The sequence below is a fragment of the Dermacentor albipictus genome, chromosome 3 (assembly GCF_038994185.2).
Source record: "Dermacentor albipictus isolate Rhodes 1998 colony chromosome 3, USDA_Dalb.pri_finalv2, whole genome shotgun sequence".
Classification (NCBI taxonomy): domain Eukaryota; kingdom Metazoa; phylum Arthropoda; class Arachnida; order Ixodida; family Ixodidae; genus Dermacentor; species Dermacentor albipictus.
In genome coordinates, this window is record NC_091823.1 from 49,822,393 (window position 1) to 49,840,345 (window position 17,953).

Sequence of the window (17,953 nt, forward strand, 5' to 3'; positions counted from 1 at the left end):
ACGAGAAAATTCTAGAGCAACATGAAAACTCCCAATAGAACTTTCTGTTGCTCAAGACGTGCTACATGAAAGTTTTTCCGAGCGTGAAAGAAGCTCGCGAATACACGCAAAATGCCTCGAGCGGCCACTCACGCGGCAATTTTTCGTGCATTTGCGTGCTTAATTTCTTTCACGCTCGGAAAGACACTTTCATGTAGCACGTATTGAGAAAAAGAAAGCTGTATCGGGAGTTCTTCATGTCGCTCTAAAATTTTCTCATTGACACTTTTCGTATAATTATAATTGCGAAGTTGATTAAACAATTAAGACTAATTAAGTAATAGGTGGAACAAAAATATCATTTTAATATCTCCAATACACGGCAAACAATACCTTGGTTCTGTCCAGCTACATGGCATTCCCATATTTTTTAGCTCTGGCTAAAGTTAGCTGGGACACCCTGTGTAGAACGAACGCACTACAACGCTACAATCAGTGCTGAACAGTATCGAAGATACATCTACCTAAGATACTATCTTAGATACTCTTTGGATATCTTGTATCTATTTCCGATACACAAAATAATGTATCGTGCATCTTAAGATACTGGGGCTGTCGCAGGCACGTACCCAGGGGGGGGCCCGGGGGGGCCCGGGCCCCCCCCCCCCCCGAAATAAAGTGGCATACCCCCCCTCCCCACCCACGCCACCGCTCCTAACACATTCCTAAAGCGCCACCAGATCAATGTTGAGACTTCGCAGCTGATCATCGGTCAGCATTATGCTGCCTTTTTCACTCCTTTTAGATGGCGGTATTTATCGCCATCTCTTGTAATGTGAAGGACAGTTTTCTCGTAGATTCCGCACCCGCGTGATTAACGCGAGATGCGTTCAGTTGTCACCATCTATTCAACCGCCACGCGCGTAGCTGTTGCTTTTGTTAGTTCAACCTTCTTTGTTTAGGCTGATGCTGGGACCAGGATAGGGATGCGGCCGTTACTCAGCTGGCCTGCACTCTCATGGAACGAGTTGCGGCTGGAGAAAACTCCAATTTCGTTTAACTTATCCCTTTGCTTCATTATTTCCTTGAGTTACGGCTCGCCGCGACGCTGTCAGATGTCCGGAACCATACAGACGTGATATGGGTTAGGTAAGGTGGGAAATAAAATAATGTGCAAGAGCGTCCATCATGGAACCCTGCAATAACACTTAAACCCATAAGCAAGATGGGTTTAAGCAACCCATCCTCGCCCGTTACCTCGTCTGTTTTTCCCTAACTGTATAGCACTTTTCCTGCAAAATTGGCAACTGGAAACAAAAATCGCAAGGAGTTGAGAAATTAAGCGATCTACTAAGGGAGAGAGCCAAGGCAACAACCAAACTGCAAGCAAAAGCGAATAATAAGAAAGTTAACCGATGTTTATGAGAATATTTATGGATCAACATCTTTTTATTTAAAAAGGAAGTAGAGAAAAAACGCCGCCAGAAGTGGAGAACAATTGTTTTGAATGACGCTTCTACAGTTATCGGTCGAACTGCCTCACGTAGCCACTTCTCTGCTGTGCTTATGTGGGTGTTTTTCTAACCTTTCGCGGTGAGCGCAGTACGTCTAGAATCGCAGAGTCCTGCGCTCTACGCGGTTGTATGGGACTGGCGGCCGCACAGCGTTACGCAATTCGCGGAACTGTCAAAACTGATCGACAAGGCGAAAATAACTGATATTCGAAACTATAACATGACAAAGACTGAAGAAGCCGTAAAAAATGAACGCAGCCTGAAATCAGTAAAAAAGAAACCTGGCATAGGACAAACCATGATGTATGCACTAAAAGATAAGAAGGATAATATCATCAGCAATCTCGATGATACAGTAAAAGCAGCGGAAAAATTCTAAGCTGACCTGTATACAGTACCCAGAGGAGTCACGATAGTTCACATAGAAACAGTAATGAACAGGATACAGAAACTCTCCTATAACTAGCGATGAGGTCAGAAGGGCCCTGCAAGACATGAAACGATGAAGAGCGGGAGGATAAGGTGGGATAACAGTCGATTTAATCAAAGATGGAGGAGACATAATGCTTGGAAAACTGGCGGCTCTTTATACGAAATGTCTATCGACTGCAACGGTCCCAGAAAACTGGAAGAATGCAGACATTATACTAATTCACAAAAAAAGGAGGCGTTAAAGAATTGAACAATTATGGGACCAATAACTTGCTCCCAGTATTATGTAAAATATTTACCAAAATAATCTCCAATAGAATAAGGTTGACACTGGATTTTGTCAACCAAGGGAACAGGCTGGCTTCAGGAAGAGATACTTTACAACGGATCACATCCATGTCATCAATCAGGTTATCGCGAAATCTGCAGAGTACAATAAGCCTCTCTATGTGGCTTATATAGATTACGAAAATGCATTTTATTCAGCAGAGATACCAGCAATCGTAGAGGCACTACGTAATCAAGGAGTACAGAACGCTTACGTAAAAAGCTTGGAAAATATTGCTACATGCGTGAGGTATTTGTTTGAACGAGGCGCGTAGGCGCCGTCATTCCAGAAAAGAGGAGGAAGAACGAACTGGGCTCGCGCTGTGAATCTAACCGGTCAGCGCATCAACCGTTGTAAATATAATCTGTAAATAGTTTCTCGTCTTACTGACTCGTCTTTCGCGTTAGAATATCGATCTACAGCTACCTTAATTCTACACAAGAAAAGCAGGGAGATACCTATAGAGAAAGGGGTCAGACAGGGAGACACAATTTCTCCAAAGCTATTTTCTACGTGCTTAGAAGAATTCAAGCTATTAAACTGGGAAGGCTTAGGAGTAAAGATCGACGGCAAATATCTCAGCAACCTTTGGTTTGCCGATGACATTGTTCTATTCAACAACAATGCAGACGAGTTACAACAAATGATTGGAGACCTTAACAGAGAGAGTGTAAGAGTGGGGTTTAATATAATTATGCAGAAGATGGAGGTAATGATAATTAGCCCGGCAAAGGAACAAGAGATCAGGATGGCCTGTCGGCCACTAGAGACTTTTAAGGAGTACGTTTACCTAGGTCAATTAATCAGAGGGAACCCTGATCATGAGAAGGAAATTCACAGAAGAATAAAAATAGGTTGGATCGCATACGGCAGACATTGCCAGCTCCTGACTGGAAGCTTACCATTATTATTGAAAAGTAAGGTGTGTAATCAGTGCATTTTGCCAGTGCAATATGTCCAGTGCCAATGCATTTGCCAGTGCATTTTGCCAGTGCATATGGGGCAGAGACTTGAGAACAAGTTAAGGACCACGCAAAGAGCGATCGAACGAAGATTGCTAGGCATAACGTTAAGAGAGAAAGAGAGTGGTTTGGATCAGAGAGCGAACGGGTATAGATGATATTCTAATTGACATCAAGAGGAAAAAATGTAGCTGGGCAGGTCATGTATAGCGCCGGTTAGATAACCGTTGGACCATAAGGGTTACAGAATGGGTACCAAGAGAAGGGAAACGCAGTCGAGGACGACAAAACACTAGGTGGAGCGATGAAATTAGGAAATTCGCGGGCGCTAGATGGAATCGGTTGGCGCAGGACAGGGGTAATTGGAGATCGCAGGGAGAGGCCTTCGTCCTGCAGTGGACATAAAACAGGCTGGTGATGATGATGATGATGATGGAGGGGGTGGGCCCCCCCCGAATAAAAATCCTGGGTACGTGCCTGGGCTGTCGCAACATCACCGTGCGAAACTGTAAACATTGGCTGAACTCCGCTTCTAAAGCTCATGCCACTTAATCCACCTAAATGAAACCAAAGGCGGCAGAGGCATCGGCATTCTTCTATCTTTCCGCCAGAGTTCTCCACTGAGGGCAGGTGGAAAAACTCCGCAGTACTATTTGCGCCATCGTGGAGAGGTTTCTTATTGATGTTCGTGTAATTAAATGGCGACCCCCTAGTTGGTCAACAAGCAGGACAGCGACTCCCATCAGTTGTAAAAGCGACGAGCAAAAACCGCTGACGGCGCAGCGTATGAAAAGCTTTCATGTTAAGCAGCTAAAGCAACCCCAATAAACTTATTCGGAATAAAGATATTACATACTTTGAACAAGACAAATATCTTGAGTTACTAACATACATTTCATTCAAATGAAACAAGGTTGGTCAGAGTTAAGAAGTTTCCAAGCAAACGTTCTACGCATACGCGTTTGCTGCTACATTATAGATATTTGTAGATGTACCGAAATATCTTAAGGTACAAATGGAAAGTATTGTATCGGAGACAATATATAATTACGGCAGTATCTTTTATCTGTATCCCAAATACTTGTTGCCCGAGTATCTTGTATCGTATCATGATATATAATTCCAAAGTATCTTTGCCCAGCCCGGCTACGTACAATTTCCAGGGCTGCATATCGCGGCATAGAATTTAGTATAAGAGCTCTCCGCAACACGGTCATTGGGCATCTTAACATGTACTGACGCCGGGCGATGTAGCCCGAGCAATGCATAGGTCAGCCTACAGCATAAGAACGCGTTTCATGTCGCAGCTTAGAAAGGACGCATTGGTCACTCGACATGCACATGATACTTGACACGCACGTGATGACCGCTCGCTGGACGAGACAACGCGTTAGAAATCGTGACAAGGCTCGGCCGTCGCCGCACGGCTCTGGTGTTCGAAGTTGTGCGGGCTTAAATTAAGCGACCAATCAAGGCATCCGTCCGTCGCTCGTGCGTTCTAGAAACACGACACGCGCGCCAGCTTTTGTTTCGCTGACAGTCGAGCACAAGTGAAAACAGACGCGGTTTCAGCGACAGGCGTGATAGCCGGTATCGAGACGAGAGACGCCGCGGGCGCGTGCGCACCTTATCAAAAACGGTTGCACTGATTAACAGCGAGCCTTGGCCTGGAACAAGTTGCGGCCCCCGCTCGCTCAGCCGTTCAGTGTCCACCGCGATATGGCGCCCCTCCGTCTGGTCGTCTTTCTTGTGGTCCTCGGCCTGGCCAGCGCCAACGATGCCGGCAAGGTGAGGCTTCGACGACTACTGCGCATGCGCCAGGCCGCGCTGGCTCGCTCCGTGGGTTCGCGCGTTTTTTGTGACGAACGAGAAGCGCACGAGAGCGACGTCGCAGCCCAACGGGAAGGCATCGCTTTCGTTCATCTGTGGATCATCTATTGGAGGCGTGCAATGTGTTCAGGGAACCTAGACGGATGCACTGCATGATCCTGCACCGTTCATCATAGCCATACGTGATTTACAGTGTAGGATCACGCCAGTATTCCTCGCGCGTAGTCTTACGATCCTTTGCGCGCGTTAGGCCTAACGAACATCGATTGTGCAAGTCTACACCGTGAGCTTGACGGAGCCTTCCATTTCGTCGCTGTCGCGATCACACGTTCTGCTGCGCAGCTGTGATAAAGCATGTTACATCGTTAGCACATAAGCCAGACGAGAACACATGGCTCACTTAAGTGTTTTATATTGAGTCAAGCGTGAAGTGAAAACACCGTTTCGCGCGAGGAACGTCGTCAAAGGAGCCTCCCTGCACACAGTCCCTAAGTGAGTGTTGAAACGAGCCGGAAGTGCCAGTGCTACGAATTCCGTCTTTATCGTATAACAATCAGCACATGAAGAAAAATTGAAGAGCCGAATGTGGTGGTCCTGCTGGGCTCTCGTTCACGTGCAAAATAAAACATGGACAAGGACAGGATGGCCCTGCCCTCGCTGTGTACTTGATTTGGTGCGAGGAAAACTAGGGGGAGTATCGGCATTGCTTTCTCTACTGAGTCCTGCCAGGATAGATAAGAACTCGATTCCTAAAGAAGAGGAAAGAAAAAACGAAACTGCAGATTCCATTTACTATTGTTCAAAGAGTACACGGCGCGATAACGTCTCCATCGTTGCCTCTACTGAATTCCTGCAAAGCGCGCGTTTTCCTTCTTTTTCGTTCTTTTTTTCTTGTGCATGAGTGCGTTGTTGTTTTACGTTGCATTGAACTCGTGCATCTCTCAGGTCTCCTGTATTTAGTAATCCTGAACTGTAGCAGTTTAACGCGCGGGCTTGAAAATTAATATGCAGATTACTAGTGCGGTTGTATGTTCAGTAGCCTGTCGACTCAATATTTCGTCTTTTTCTTCTTTTTCTTTTTGGCTGTCGGCCTTTTTGTTATAGTGAACGAGCACATTTATCCGGGCTAAGTCGTCACTTCACGTCACTACGGCAGTTTATGCGCGTGCGCTTCCACATACATGCGTGGCCCGTGCGAAGAAAATTATAATGGTTGCAGTTAATTTGTCAGTCATTCAGAAGTCGTCAGCTGAGCTCAAATTAAGGGGCCCCAAATCATGAACAGCTAAAGTAAATCTGCATAGCCGCTAGGCAGCACATGTCCATGAATTTTGGACATTGCCTCTTCGGAGATCTGGTGAACTTCACCGCAATGCGCCAGCGTAACTCGATGGGCAGCATAAATGCTGCGATTGCTTATCCGTCTTGCCAGTCAGCCAGGTAGAAGTGTAGCAGAAGCGTAATGCGTAACCTTTTTCAAAGCACAATGGACGCTACGCATGCAATACTCGCACACGCAAAAAAAAAAAAAAGCACTACCAAGGTAATTTATTTCGCGAAAAATGTGTGTGGGCAGAACACTCAAACATGAGGTTTTCGAATCGGCCTCTACGCAGGAAAGTAGCACCGTTACATCAACTTTTACTGAAGCAAAAATTACTGGTCCATTTTTTTTTCCGTACAATGAACAGCTCCTTTTCGCCATCGCTGCTGCCAACATGTTGTAATTGCTATATGTCAGAATTATTTACTTCTCTATATATTTGTGCGTTTATTAAAATTGACATATATCGGAAATCGATCACTATGTCCACAGCTCGTGTACACTTGATTGCTGCCTCTGATTTTCTTGTTTTGTTTTGTTTGTCGCAGCGCAACATCAAGTGTGAACATGGTTTGGAACCACTAAATAGGTAGGTGATAAGTGTTAGCCATCTTTAAAACAAATAGCGAATATATATGTCACGAGCGTTTCAAAGCAGCAGTGCGACCTTTATTGCAACAACAGGAAGAATGATCTGTAGCGCTTTCTCGAATGAGGTGTTGTTAGCATGAGGCGCAGCATGGAGGGACATGAAAACGCTCATATTTATTTGCATATGCGACTATACGTTCCCATTTTACAAAAATTTGCACGCATGAACTTTTAACAGATAAGTAAACGGTCTGACGTCGTGTGGCATCCGATCGGGAAGTCTGCGGCAAGTGCACGTGGGTCGGATGCCACAAGCCATCGATAGCAGCCATAAGTTTTATACATGCTATATTGTCGTATGGACCTAAGTTTCACCTAACTTGAGCCAAGGATTTAGGAAAAGTGGTTAACCGCAGCTGAATGAAACCAACGTCATATATTTTACCGTCATGTGGTGCTCCTTAGCGTATACTTATATACCGCTATATTAAACTAAGATAAATTATGCAAAAATGTTAATATTCACCTAGGGCCAAGTGCGTTACGTTACGTTGTAGAGGGGTACAGAAACTACTGATCCAATTTTTTGTCGCAACGTGCATGCTGCGTGACAGACAGACAGACAATGAACTTTATTTGATCCTGAGGAGCTTCAGCGGAGGCCTCTATCGGGGACCCGCGGAAGCCGCTGGCCGCGTTCAAGTCGGGGCAGGAATACCGTGATGTTCCGTCCTTTCTCGGGCCCTCTGGATTGCCTCTAGTTGTGTCTGGAGCGATGGGCTCCGGAGTGCCTCTTCCCAGTCGGCTTCGCTGGAGAGAGGGCCGTTAGGTAACGCGGGGCATTGCCAGAGCATGTGTGCTAAGGAACAATAGGTCTCATTACAATCCGGACAGCTTGAATCGACGTCTGTGTAGATACGGCTGAGAAAGCCCAGCGAAGGGAATGAGCCCGTCTGGAGCATTCTAAGTAAAACTGACTGAGACCTGTCTAACTTCGGGTGAGGAAGAGGATAGGCCCTTCTGCTACGCCGATAGTGAGATGTTATCTCGTGAAAAGTAAGGAGCGGATCGTTCTGCTGGATTTCATCCTGTCCCCATAAGGCCTCCATGCTGCGTGAGAATTTTTTTTTTTCAGCGTTTAAAGAAATCCAGCAAAATATGAAATAAAGCCACGTGACTGCGTTCGTGCGCTATCCTAGCTATTGCATGTAGCGCTCTCAACCGTGCTTCGAGCGAAAGAACCGTGCGCACGGACCGTGGCGAAGTGGGCGGCCGAGGCATCGGCGTCACAGGGTCACAGTGCGTCAGCGTCACCGTGGTCAGCATCTTCGACGGTGGCACGCGGAAAGGGAGCGCCATCGTCCCTGATAAGCGATATAGGCTCGATGCAAGGTTGAGAGGGCGCTGCAATACGACAGTGCATGAGCGCACTCACGCTGTTTTATCCCCTTCAACTGCCCAATATAAACATGCCGTAAAGCGGCTAAATGGGAAGCCGCAATTTGTTTACTTAGTAAATGGGTTGCTTTGTCCTTTCTTGCAAATTATATCCGCCTGTAGTGACGTAATTAACTTTTGTACGCATCTAATAGAAAAGAAAAAGAACAGTGTATGCTAAACGGCGTTGTGAGGGACCGAAGCATCGGCTGAAGGGGTAGCGATGGGTGCGAGAATATACATTTCTGGGCACATATCAAAGCTGACCACATTGAAGCGTTTTCCAGGAAACTTTGGCATGCTCATGCCATATTGCTGGTCGGCCTACGATTATCTTTTTTTTTCTCTCTCTCTCTCCATCAATAAGCAATGTGTCAACTAACGTGCAAGCATACTGCGCTCGAGTCCATGCACCGGCACGCTGCAGGAGCTATATATTATCTGTCCATTGCAGCTCTTTCGTGCCGTCCTTCGTCATAAACCTGGATTTGCCACCGCGCGAACGATGGGTCGAAGTCGCCAAAGCCAAAGAAGCAGAGGTAACCTTCGGAAACCATTCACTTTTGTGATATTGGGGTACGGACGTTTCAGAGTGCTTCAGTCGCGCTTCGAAGGCCGTGGAGCTTCACTGCGAGCGTACAGGGGACTCCATTGGTGATAACGAAGCGCGACTGCCACTTTTCGACCCGCGTATACGTAATAGAGCTTTAAATTTGAATTGCACAACCTTGGCAGCGCTGTATGTCAAAGCGCTCTGAAAAGAGCGGTTGAATACATTTTCTTAGTTTGTCACAGCTCTGCCGAGTAACGTCGCTTGAAAAGCGCCAGCGTCTGAATCTGTAGCGTAAACGTTTTTGTATCCTTGGTGCTGGTTCGTCCCACGACAAATCGTTGATACCGACAAATGAAGTTTTAGGTCCCCGCTTCCGTAACCGCCAACCTTATTCGCTGGCTGGGTAAATGTGCCTCGATCAGCTCCTCGGCCATATTATGCACTGCTAGTTGTAGCAGGCCTTCAGCGGACGTACTCGTCGGCAGGCACATCGCTTGCTTATGTGCCTTTCTGATGATATTAAGCTGATTTTCTTTAACTCCGTCGCGTGGAGTAGTGCGTATGGAATAGCGTAAGTTATTATTTCGGAGCACCCAACTATGGCAATTCTATTAGTGAGTTGCATGGTTTGAAACGTTTAACCCTGTAACTTAATCTTTAATTACATGTGATACGATTTCAGGTCTACAAGATGCACGAAGCTCTGAAGAATTTGACTGTGAACATCCTGGGCGACAGAGTTCTGAAGCTGATTGACTCAGTTATGGTATCGTAAAACCTTTTTCTACGAATATGGCTAAAGGAACCACAAACTGGGCGATTAGAGGACTCAGAACAAAGGCCACGTTTAAAGCACGCGTTCAACTCGTTCCTTCTTTTTTTTTTCTGCTCAGCCAAGGCTTCTCAGCACTTTGCCCTGGCAATTCACCGAAGAGATGAAGTCACTTTCAGAAATAACAGGTTTGCCCTTAGGTAAGCATGGTGTTGATGTTCGTGATACCACCTTTTGTAGCACCGCGATGTTTTTAACTTGAGAAATCCACTAACAACTGCTTTACTCATTTTTTTAAAGGCGAAGTTGTTCTGTACAACGTGTTCTACGAATTCTTCACTGTATGTACTTCCATTGTTGCTCAAGATGCGAACGGTGAGTTCGACTTTGCTAAATATATCCCTGAAATCTGCCGTTCTGGACTTGTACGCTGACAGTAAACGTCAACAGTGTGTTTCCTTTCTTTTTGCTTTTTTGTCGTTGGCGCACCATAATATGTTGGTTTGATACGCAAAGGGACCTTATAGATATGACTAACGAGTTGAACATGAGTGATGGATTACACATATTACAAATGGGTTATGCTCACTGTAGACGGAAGTTGGTCGACCAGAAAGGATGTGCGCATAAAGGACGCAAAAAGGCCACTGAAATGTTTCCGCATCGCAGATTTTACATTTTCGCACTACACGACCTCATTATCCTCTGTCATCAAGCGCTTGGCTGGGATAGCTTATGAAAAAATATTTATGGCACTAAAGATAAAAAAAAAATGTCCTACTGGGCAACGGATTACCAGCGAAGTTTTTTATACTGCGTACATGGGCTGCACACGTAATGAAATCATACCTTTAAAAAAAAAAACGGCACCACACTACGCCGATACAAGCGCCGCCGCGGTCACCGCACCTGCCATGCATCTGCCGCAACCGCTGCTGCAGCGGCGCCGGCACCTCCGAAGCGCGTGACGTACGTTGTAACCAAAGAGGCAACGTGCACAGGCGCCGTCGCCACTCTCTTTCCCCCTCTCATTATTCGTCAGCCCGGACTTAAAACAAATAAAGCGCATGAAGGTCAACTTGCTACATTGAGCGCATCTTCTGATATATATATCATGTTTCTCTTACAACGCAACGGCGAATTTATGTGGTTTTACATGGACCCGAGGTATTAAACTTATTTTTGCAAGCTGGCGGAGTGCTTGAAGTCTGCTTCACCTCCGCCGCGGGTCGGCCCGGTATTTCACTAGTTTCGGGATTGGCCCACGCATGCCCACGCGTTAAGCCGGTCAGGGTACTCACCCCTCTCCCATGAACGGCCCGGTATTGGACAATCTCCGGGATCGGCGCACACATTCCTGTCGCCTATATACGGACATAAGCCGGCCATGGTGGGAACGCATGCGGAGGTTGCATACAGGGGCTAGAGGTAAACAGTTTCGCTGTGAAAATTCGTGACGTCCCAACGACGTCAGGTTTGCTGCGGTTTGGGCGCGATGGAGACACAAAAACAGAAGTTTCTCCTTCATTTTTATTTCGCTTCATTTGTTCCTAGTGATCCATATTTTTCCGACGCAGCAGTGAAGTTATGAAACAAAAAAAATTTCATGTCGGTACGATTTAGTGCGGGTGTCCTTCTAACCAATGAGCGCATCCCTCTTGATGTAAATGGTAACGTGTGCCTCTGTGTTGTGACAAACCGAACGTCGATGTTGAATAAGCGATCAAGGAACATTTTTTTTTGTTGCGTATGTTTTTATTTCAAAAAAGCACGCCTGTAAGCAATCTTCTGAGACGTTTGTTCCTCTCTGCTAGGTGAGATATACCATGCACGAAATATGGATTTCGGACTATTTCTTGGGCAAGTACCTTATTTTTGGACAGAAAAATGTTCGCATGCGATGCTCTTAACCTCTTCACGTCAGTTACTCTCAAGAGAAGTAAGTGTTCTCGCCCTTGCTTTTGCAGGTGGGACTCACAAAACCACACGTGGGCCATGACGGAAGTGTTGAGGCCGACGGTCATTAAGCTAGATTTCCAGAGGTCGCAAAAAACGGTGTTCAAAGCCGTCACCTTCGCGGGATACTTGGGTATCTTGACCGGCGTGAAGCAGGTACACAGATTGCAGCTGCCTTGCCACTGCAATTTACAAGCCGAATAACTTAAATGTTACTTTTTTTTGCTTGCCATGATTCATCGTTAGCTTTACGTTTTATTTATTGCAACAAACATTGCTTTAAGTGTAACTTATGCGACTTGTGCTGACGCTTACGGCGTCCACGAGTTAAATACTATAGTCTACATGTCCTCTTATTGCACGTTTGCAGGGGGCGTTTTCGATGACAGTCAACGAACGGTTCCAGCTGAATGGGGGATTTATTGGTGAGTTTCGCTTACTGCCGCAATATATGTCAGAGCTAGCTTCCTATACTCTGAAAGCTGTTGCTTCGTTTTGAGCCTGACGTGAATGGTAATGCTGCCGTGAACATTGTCGCTCAATGATTTGTTTATGCGGTTACGTGAGGATACTTCTTGCGCCGAAATAATCTGTGCAAAAGGCTGGTCCTAAGAACGTGCAAGAAATTGTGAGAGTTCTAAAGAGCTTGCTGGTCCACCATTAAGCAGCATGCGTACATTCAAAGATCTCGAGCTCTGCTACCACGAACGCGACTTTGATTACGAAGTGACGTTTTATGTATACATGGACCGCGAAACATCATTTTCTCAAGTTGGCTGAATCAGTGACCCCCGGCTTGCCAGTCTAGCCTCGCTAGTCTAGATGTACAGTTGGACGACTGTTTATCCCCAATGTATACCTACCATAGCGGGTGTAGGCGGATTGCGTAGGTGACGTGCAGCTGACAACCATGGCGCATACATATAACGTATACAAAAGCGCGTGAGAGCGTGCTTTGCAGGACTGCTGGAATGGATCCTCGGTGACCACAGTCAGCATTGGGTAGGCTTCCTCACCAGACAGCTGATGGAGAACGAGACCAGCTACGACACGGCCAAGACGATGCTTTCCACTTCCAAGCTGATTGCCCCCGTCTACTTCATTCTAGGAGGCACCAGGCCAGGCGAGGTAAGCGGACCATGCATGGTCGAACGCCCTGGTGCGTTTCGAATGTGCCTGTTGACAGGCTTCAATTGGAGTGCGCGGCAGCGCTGTACCGCTTCTTTATAGCTGACCATTGAAGCGTAGAGATCTGATAAAAAAAGGTATTTCCTACTGTCAGACGCCCAAGGTCATCCCTGTTTTCTTTTAATTCATTTTTTACATTTTGCCCCGCATTAACGAATGTCAGGTGCCATTGACAAGCGAGCCCACTGTAATGTGCACGTTGCACGCAACGCTGCACTGGGCAAAAGTATCTGTTCCCTCTGTTATGGTGTCTACCTCTGTCTCATTGCTTTGGCAAGAGCGATCTTGGTAGTTATGATTACAACTGAAGTGCATGTGGCTCCCCCAGTGACAATGAAGCTTCGGCACCACTATACATGCTGCAGCTATCCGTCGCTTTGGAACGTTGAAGACACCGAGAAAGCCTAATCAGGAGAGGCCTGAGCTCCAGGAATTTTGCGCGTCTGCTGATTTGTTCCGGGGCCCATTGCGCAAATCCCCCAGCTTTTCTTGTGGCTCACCAACTTCGCTGAATAAACGCAATGGATTTAAAACTGCGCGCATGTCTTAAACGTAGCCGCTGAAGCCGTGACCTGTCGCGCTTCATTCCTCGCTTAATAACAGAACAAAAACTACTTTAGACAACGAAGAGAAACATTACACACGTAATTTTTGAACTTTTATACGAACATGTGAGGTTTAAGGCTTGCAAGACGCGCTCGCGACAGTCCATGGCCTTCAGTGCGGCGGCGCACGCCATACCACCGGACCATGCAACTCCGTAGACAGCACAAAACTTGCATTCCCTGACTGTAAAGTCATCTAGGAGGCCGGCGTTACTATATATATATATATATATATATACACACACACACACACACACGCCTGCCCTTTGAAATGTATAAGTATTCGGCATTCCCTCGATCGTGTCGTCACATCCCAGAGCGCACACGCGGTTACTATCCTTCGTAAAAAAACATACACTGGCCGCCTTTCGGGCAAGTGTCTGTGCTCATGCGCGCGCACATTCTGGACAGGGCGCCATCATCACGCGGGACAGGAACAGCGACCAAGCGGACGTGTACACGCTGTCGGACGCCGCGGACAAGTGGTTCGTCCTGCAGACCAACTACGACCACTGGAAGCAACCGCCGTCGTACGACGACCGCCGCGGCCCCGGAATGCACTGCATGAGGAACCTGACGCAACAGGTATGTGGTAGGCATGCATACGGCGCGCGCACGGTGTCTGGGGGGCATGCGGCGGACAGGCCGTGAGCAGAGCGTACTGAAAAAAAGAAAGAAAGAAAGAAAAAACGAAGAAGAGAATAAGGTATTCTGTGGCAACTGTATGTATTCTGTATAGTAGTAGATGTCCTCTAATTCCTTGCCCTGCGACGCTCAAGAAACATGTAACGTATACCACGTCGGAAGCCCGCCCACCCCTTTGTGCACCACCTGAACCACCTAGCTTTTCTCGATGCTACACGCGTATGTTATATCCGATGCTACACACCCGCGTGTATATACGCAATGACAGGAGGTGTTCACTGGAGCAGAGCCTCTCGGAACAGTTCTCCGGCTCCAAATTGAATCTGGCGTGAACCGCGGCCGAATCGTGACCCACACTTTGGGAAACAGTGCTTAGGAAAATTAAATTCCGAGGCTATATGTGTCTGCAAACGCGATATGATTATGAGGCATGCCATAGTGGGGGACACTGGATTAATTTTGACCGCCTGGGATTCTTTAATTAACGTGCGTCCAATGTACGGTACACGGGCGTTTTCTGCATTTCGCCCCTATCGACATGCGGCCTCTGTGCTGCTTTAGAAAGTGCGCTCTGCTTTTGTCTCTGGTGTAGCTACACGTGAGTATTTATGCATGCGTAAAACGAGACTTCGGTGTATTTTTGTGGCATGCATGTCTTGATCATGACATCTAACGTGGGCGTCGCTAAGTGGCCATCCACAGCAGCGCTCACGTACATGATAGCGCTCAGAATAATTCTTGTTCTTTTTCGCAGAGCCTTGGCTTCAGTGGCCTCTACGACGTCTTGGGCACAAAGCCCGTTATCAACATGGTAAGAACGCCGCTTTTGCACGCGTCCTGTGTTGCAATGCAAAATGTCCGAAAATTTTGAGTGACAGAAAAAGGAAACCGCTATTTCTTTCGCTTCCCTTTTCCAGGAAATTTTAGAAAATTTGACAAAAATATAAACTCCAGTAAAAATAGCTTACATTTATTATTCCAGGAATAAAAATGATTATCCTTAAACACATGCGATAATTACGCAGAGAACGGGAAGACATAATGGAACGAACGCCTTGTTCTCTTCTACGAACGATTGATAATATGATAAGAGGAAAAACAAAACGTCACTCGGTGCTCGAATCACTCTCGCTGGACACACTCGCATTAGGATCGATCGTGGCTGCTTCCGCATTCAAACACGATTGCACGTAGACGAGTTCTAGGACGCGTTTACTTTTGACTCTGTTTCGGAGCTTGGTCTGAGCGTTTCCAAAGGAAGACCAGTTTCATTCAGAACTGGCAGATGGCGAAGGTACTTGCAGCAGCCTAGAAGCTACAGGCGTAAGCCGCTGATTAGCGCAAAGGCCTTGCCACCAGCTTGAAGCTTCCACCTGATTCGCAGAGTCCCAGACGCCAGTCCTGGACCAAAACCCAGAGGCCGTCCTGTATAACGCTACGTTTGAAAGCTAGCTGCGCTACGTTCTCAAAACCAAACTGGAAACATATAGCAAAGACTCCTGGAAACCGTGCTGTTGTTTTATTGTCGACGTCGTCGCTTTACAGGGTCGTATGCACCACAGCAGAGAATGTTAAGTACAACTGTATGTAGAAAATTCACTGCTTTCTTTAGCACTTTCTCTATGCTGAAAAACAGCAACAACAACGAAAGAAACCGTTTTGTTTTTCCGGTCCTTACATCTCTAGTGCTCCTGTGTCACACGTCAGAACGACGCTCTGACTGCTGACGCGAAACTGCCGGTTTCATTTCAGCTGACCGTCTACGCAGCGCTGATGCGTCCATCTACTGGCGAGCTCGACGCGTACCTCCAGTCCTGCAAGCCCCCGTGCCCTGCATGGTAGCCGTGGGTGCCATAAAACACGAAGGATGATGGCGGTGTTCTTCCGCTGATGACCTAGCTCAGTGAAGAGACGCCATTGTTTCTGTAAATACTCTAGTTGCGTTGTGAGTGATTTCGGGAAAAGGAAGATAATTGAAACAATAGAGGCCGTCTATTTGACGCTGTGTTAATTTCGGGAATGCGTGGAGTGTGGTAATGTGAATAAAAATAGAATCGGCCCATGGCGCGTTCTACTTCTGACGGCTTCTGGGCCAATATAGCGCCAAATTTGCTCACTCATGATCTCATGGTCATGGGACTATAGGGAAGGAAATGGCCAGTAGTGATGACATGCTTTACCGAGAATAGGGTGTCTTTGGTAGACTCTCGTGGACCTGAATGGGCCAGCACTCGCAAAGCAGTTCGCACGACATAATTATTCGTAAGAGAGCGCAACCTGCCAATCGCGCAGCGAGCGTGTCGTGCAGCCAAATCAATGAGCCATTTACAAAGAGTTCTTACGAACGAAAATATTTGTGGCTTGTGCGCACGTCGCAATGCATTGATTTTTTTTGTTTCCTTAGAGTTATTTGGGCGCACAATAACGTATGTTCGCGAAAAAAACAACAACAAACATTTAGACTTGAAGCAGAAGGCATGAACATGCACGTCGATATCGTGAACGCACCTAACTTTTTTACCAACTGTACGCCCACGACCACACGGAAGCGATTGATACTTCCAACAACTGTTTTTTCTATGCCATTGAAATTATTGGAAAGAGGCGCAAGTACAGACATACAAACGGATTCAAGTTGGCATGCTTGAGAGATAGTGCCAGAGAGGTGCACTTCTTTTCTTCTACATTTAGTGCAAAGGTAATGGCCTCTAAGATGACTGGTCTAGCGCAAATCTCGGAGGCTATGTATGTAATATTCAGGCTACTTGACATGGGGTGCTTTGTCATGACTTTGCCTTTAATCTCGGACGCCATGAAGTGGAGGCCCACAGAATATTTCTCCGCTTCTTCACAGTACATTATATTTTAGGATGATATTCGACAGGACGAGAGAGAGAACAAGCTTGGGAAGAAAAAACATTGCCCAGGCACTCGGTACAATGCTTAACCATTGAATCTGAAACGTGTGGCCTCGGTGTTTATCACTGGGTTAATCACGACGGTTCATTAAACGACGGCTTGGTAGGCTGCCAGGTCATCGGTACGCAGTTGCTGCTTGCGCCCGGCTGTACGAGCGTATTCTTGCGCCCGAGCCGCAGCATAGGCACGGTGTAGACGAGCTCGTTCCCGGTTCTGCTCGCGGCGTTGCTGATCGAAAGCTGCCTGCTCCACAGGAACACGTGTGACACGTGGCCTACCCATTTCGGAGCCGGAGAGAAACTGCAGCGTGCGCGCTCGGCTGCGACGGAAAGCAACGAAGTCACTACTGGCGCAGCCACTCGCGCGCCTCTCTCTCTCTTTTTTCTCGCTTGCGAATGGGGTTATGCCGGAGGAGTTTTCGGCGTACAGGCGACAGACGGACGGACGGGCGTATCGGCGAGCCATATATATCTTCGCTGTAAAAGTGTGTGTGTGTGGCGGGGGTGGAGGGGGGACTTGTTCCATGTATCGTGCCTGTCCTTGCAGTATGCAGCCAGTCAAAAGGAGGTCGCTTGCCTGTTGGGCGCGAAAATTGCAAAATATTAGGGAGACTTAATAATTGCGCAAATCACATAGCATTATTGGGGGCGTCTCCACGGCACACTGCTGCCGCATCATTGGGATGCTGAGTTTTTAGCTTGTCTTTTCGTTCTTTTAGCGACTCGTGTATCGTGTCATGTATAAGGGCATAGAGCAGACACAGCACCATTTTGTAAGCTATTTAAGACACGAAGTGAGTCTGATCAGTGCAACCGGAAATCAGTGAATGTCATTTCAATGCATACATTCATGTGTATTTCAATAGTGCTGGCTCAGGTGTCCATCTATGCACTTCCGGCGACTGCATCTATTGCCGCC

General features: G+C 46.9%; 1 protein-coding gene and 1 pseudogene across 1 annotated transcript; both read left to right on the top strand.

Moving 5' to 3' along the window:
• The first annotated feature begins 4,748 nt into the window (after positions 1–4,748).
• On the top strand, positions 4,749–16,178 carry LOC135898124 (acid ceramidase-like). The gene is made up of 13 exons (XM_065426872.2): positions 4,749–5,003; positions 6,918–6,958; positions 8,852–8,936; positions 9,633–9,716; positions 9,844–9,922; positions 10,023–10,097; positions 11,537–11,582; positions 11,690–11,834; positions 12,049–12,103; positions 12,640–12,806; positions 13,883–14,056; positions 14,871–14,927; positions 15,869–16,178. The coding sequence occupies exons 1-13, from the start codon at positions 4,935–4,937 to the stop codon at positions 15,956–15,958; spliced, it is 1,167 nt and encodes a 388-aa protein (XP_065282944.1). The 5' UTR covers positions 4,749–4,934; the 3' UTR covers positions 15,959–16,178.
• Positions 10,863–10,993, top strand: LOC135898221 (U2 spliceosomal RNA; annotated as a pseudogene).
• Positions 16,179–17,953: the final 1,775 nt, after the last annotated feature.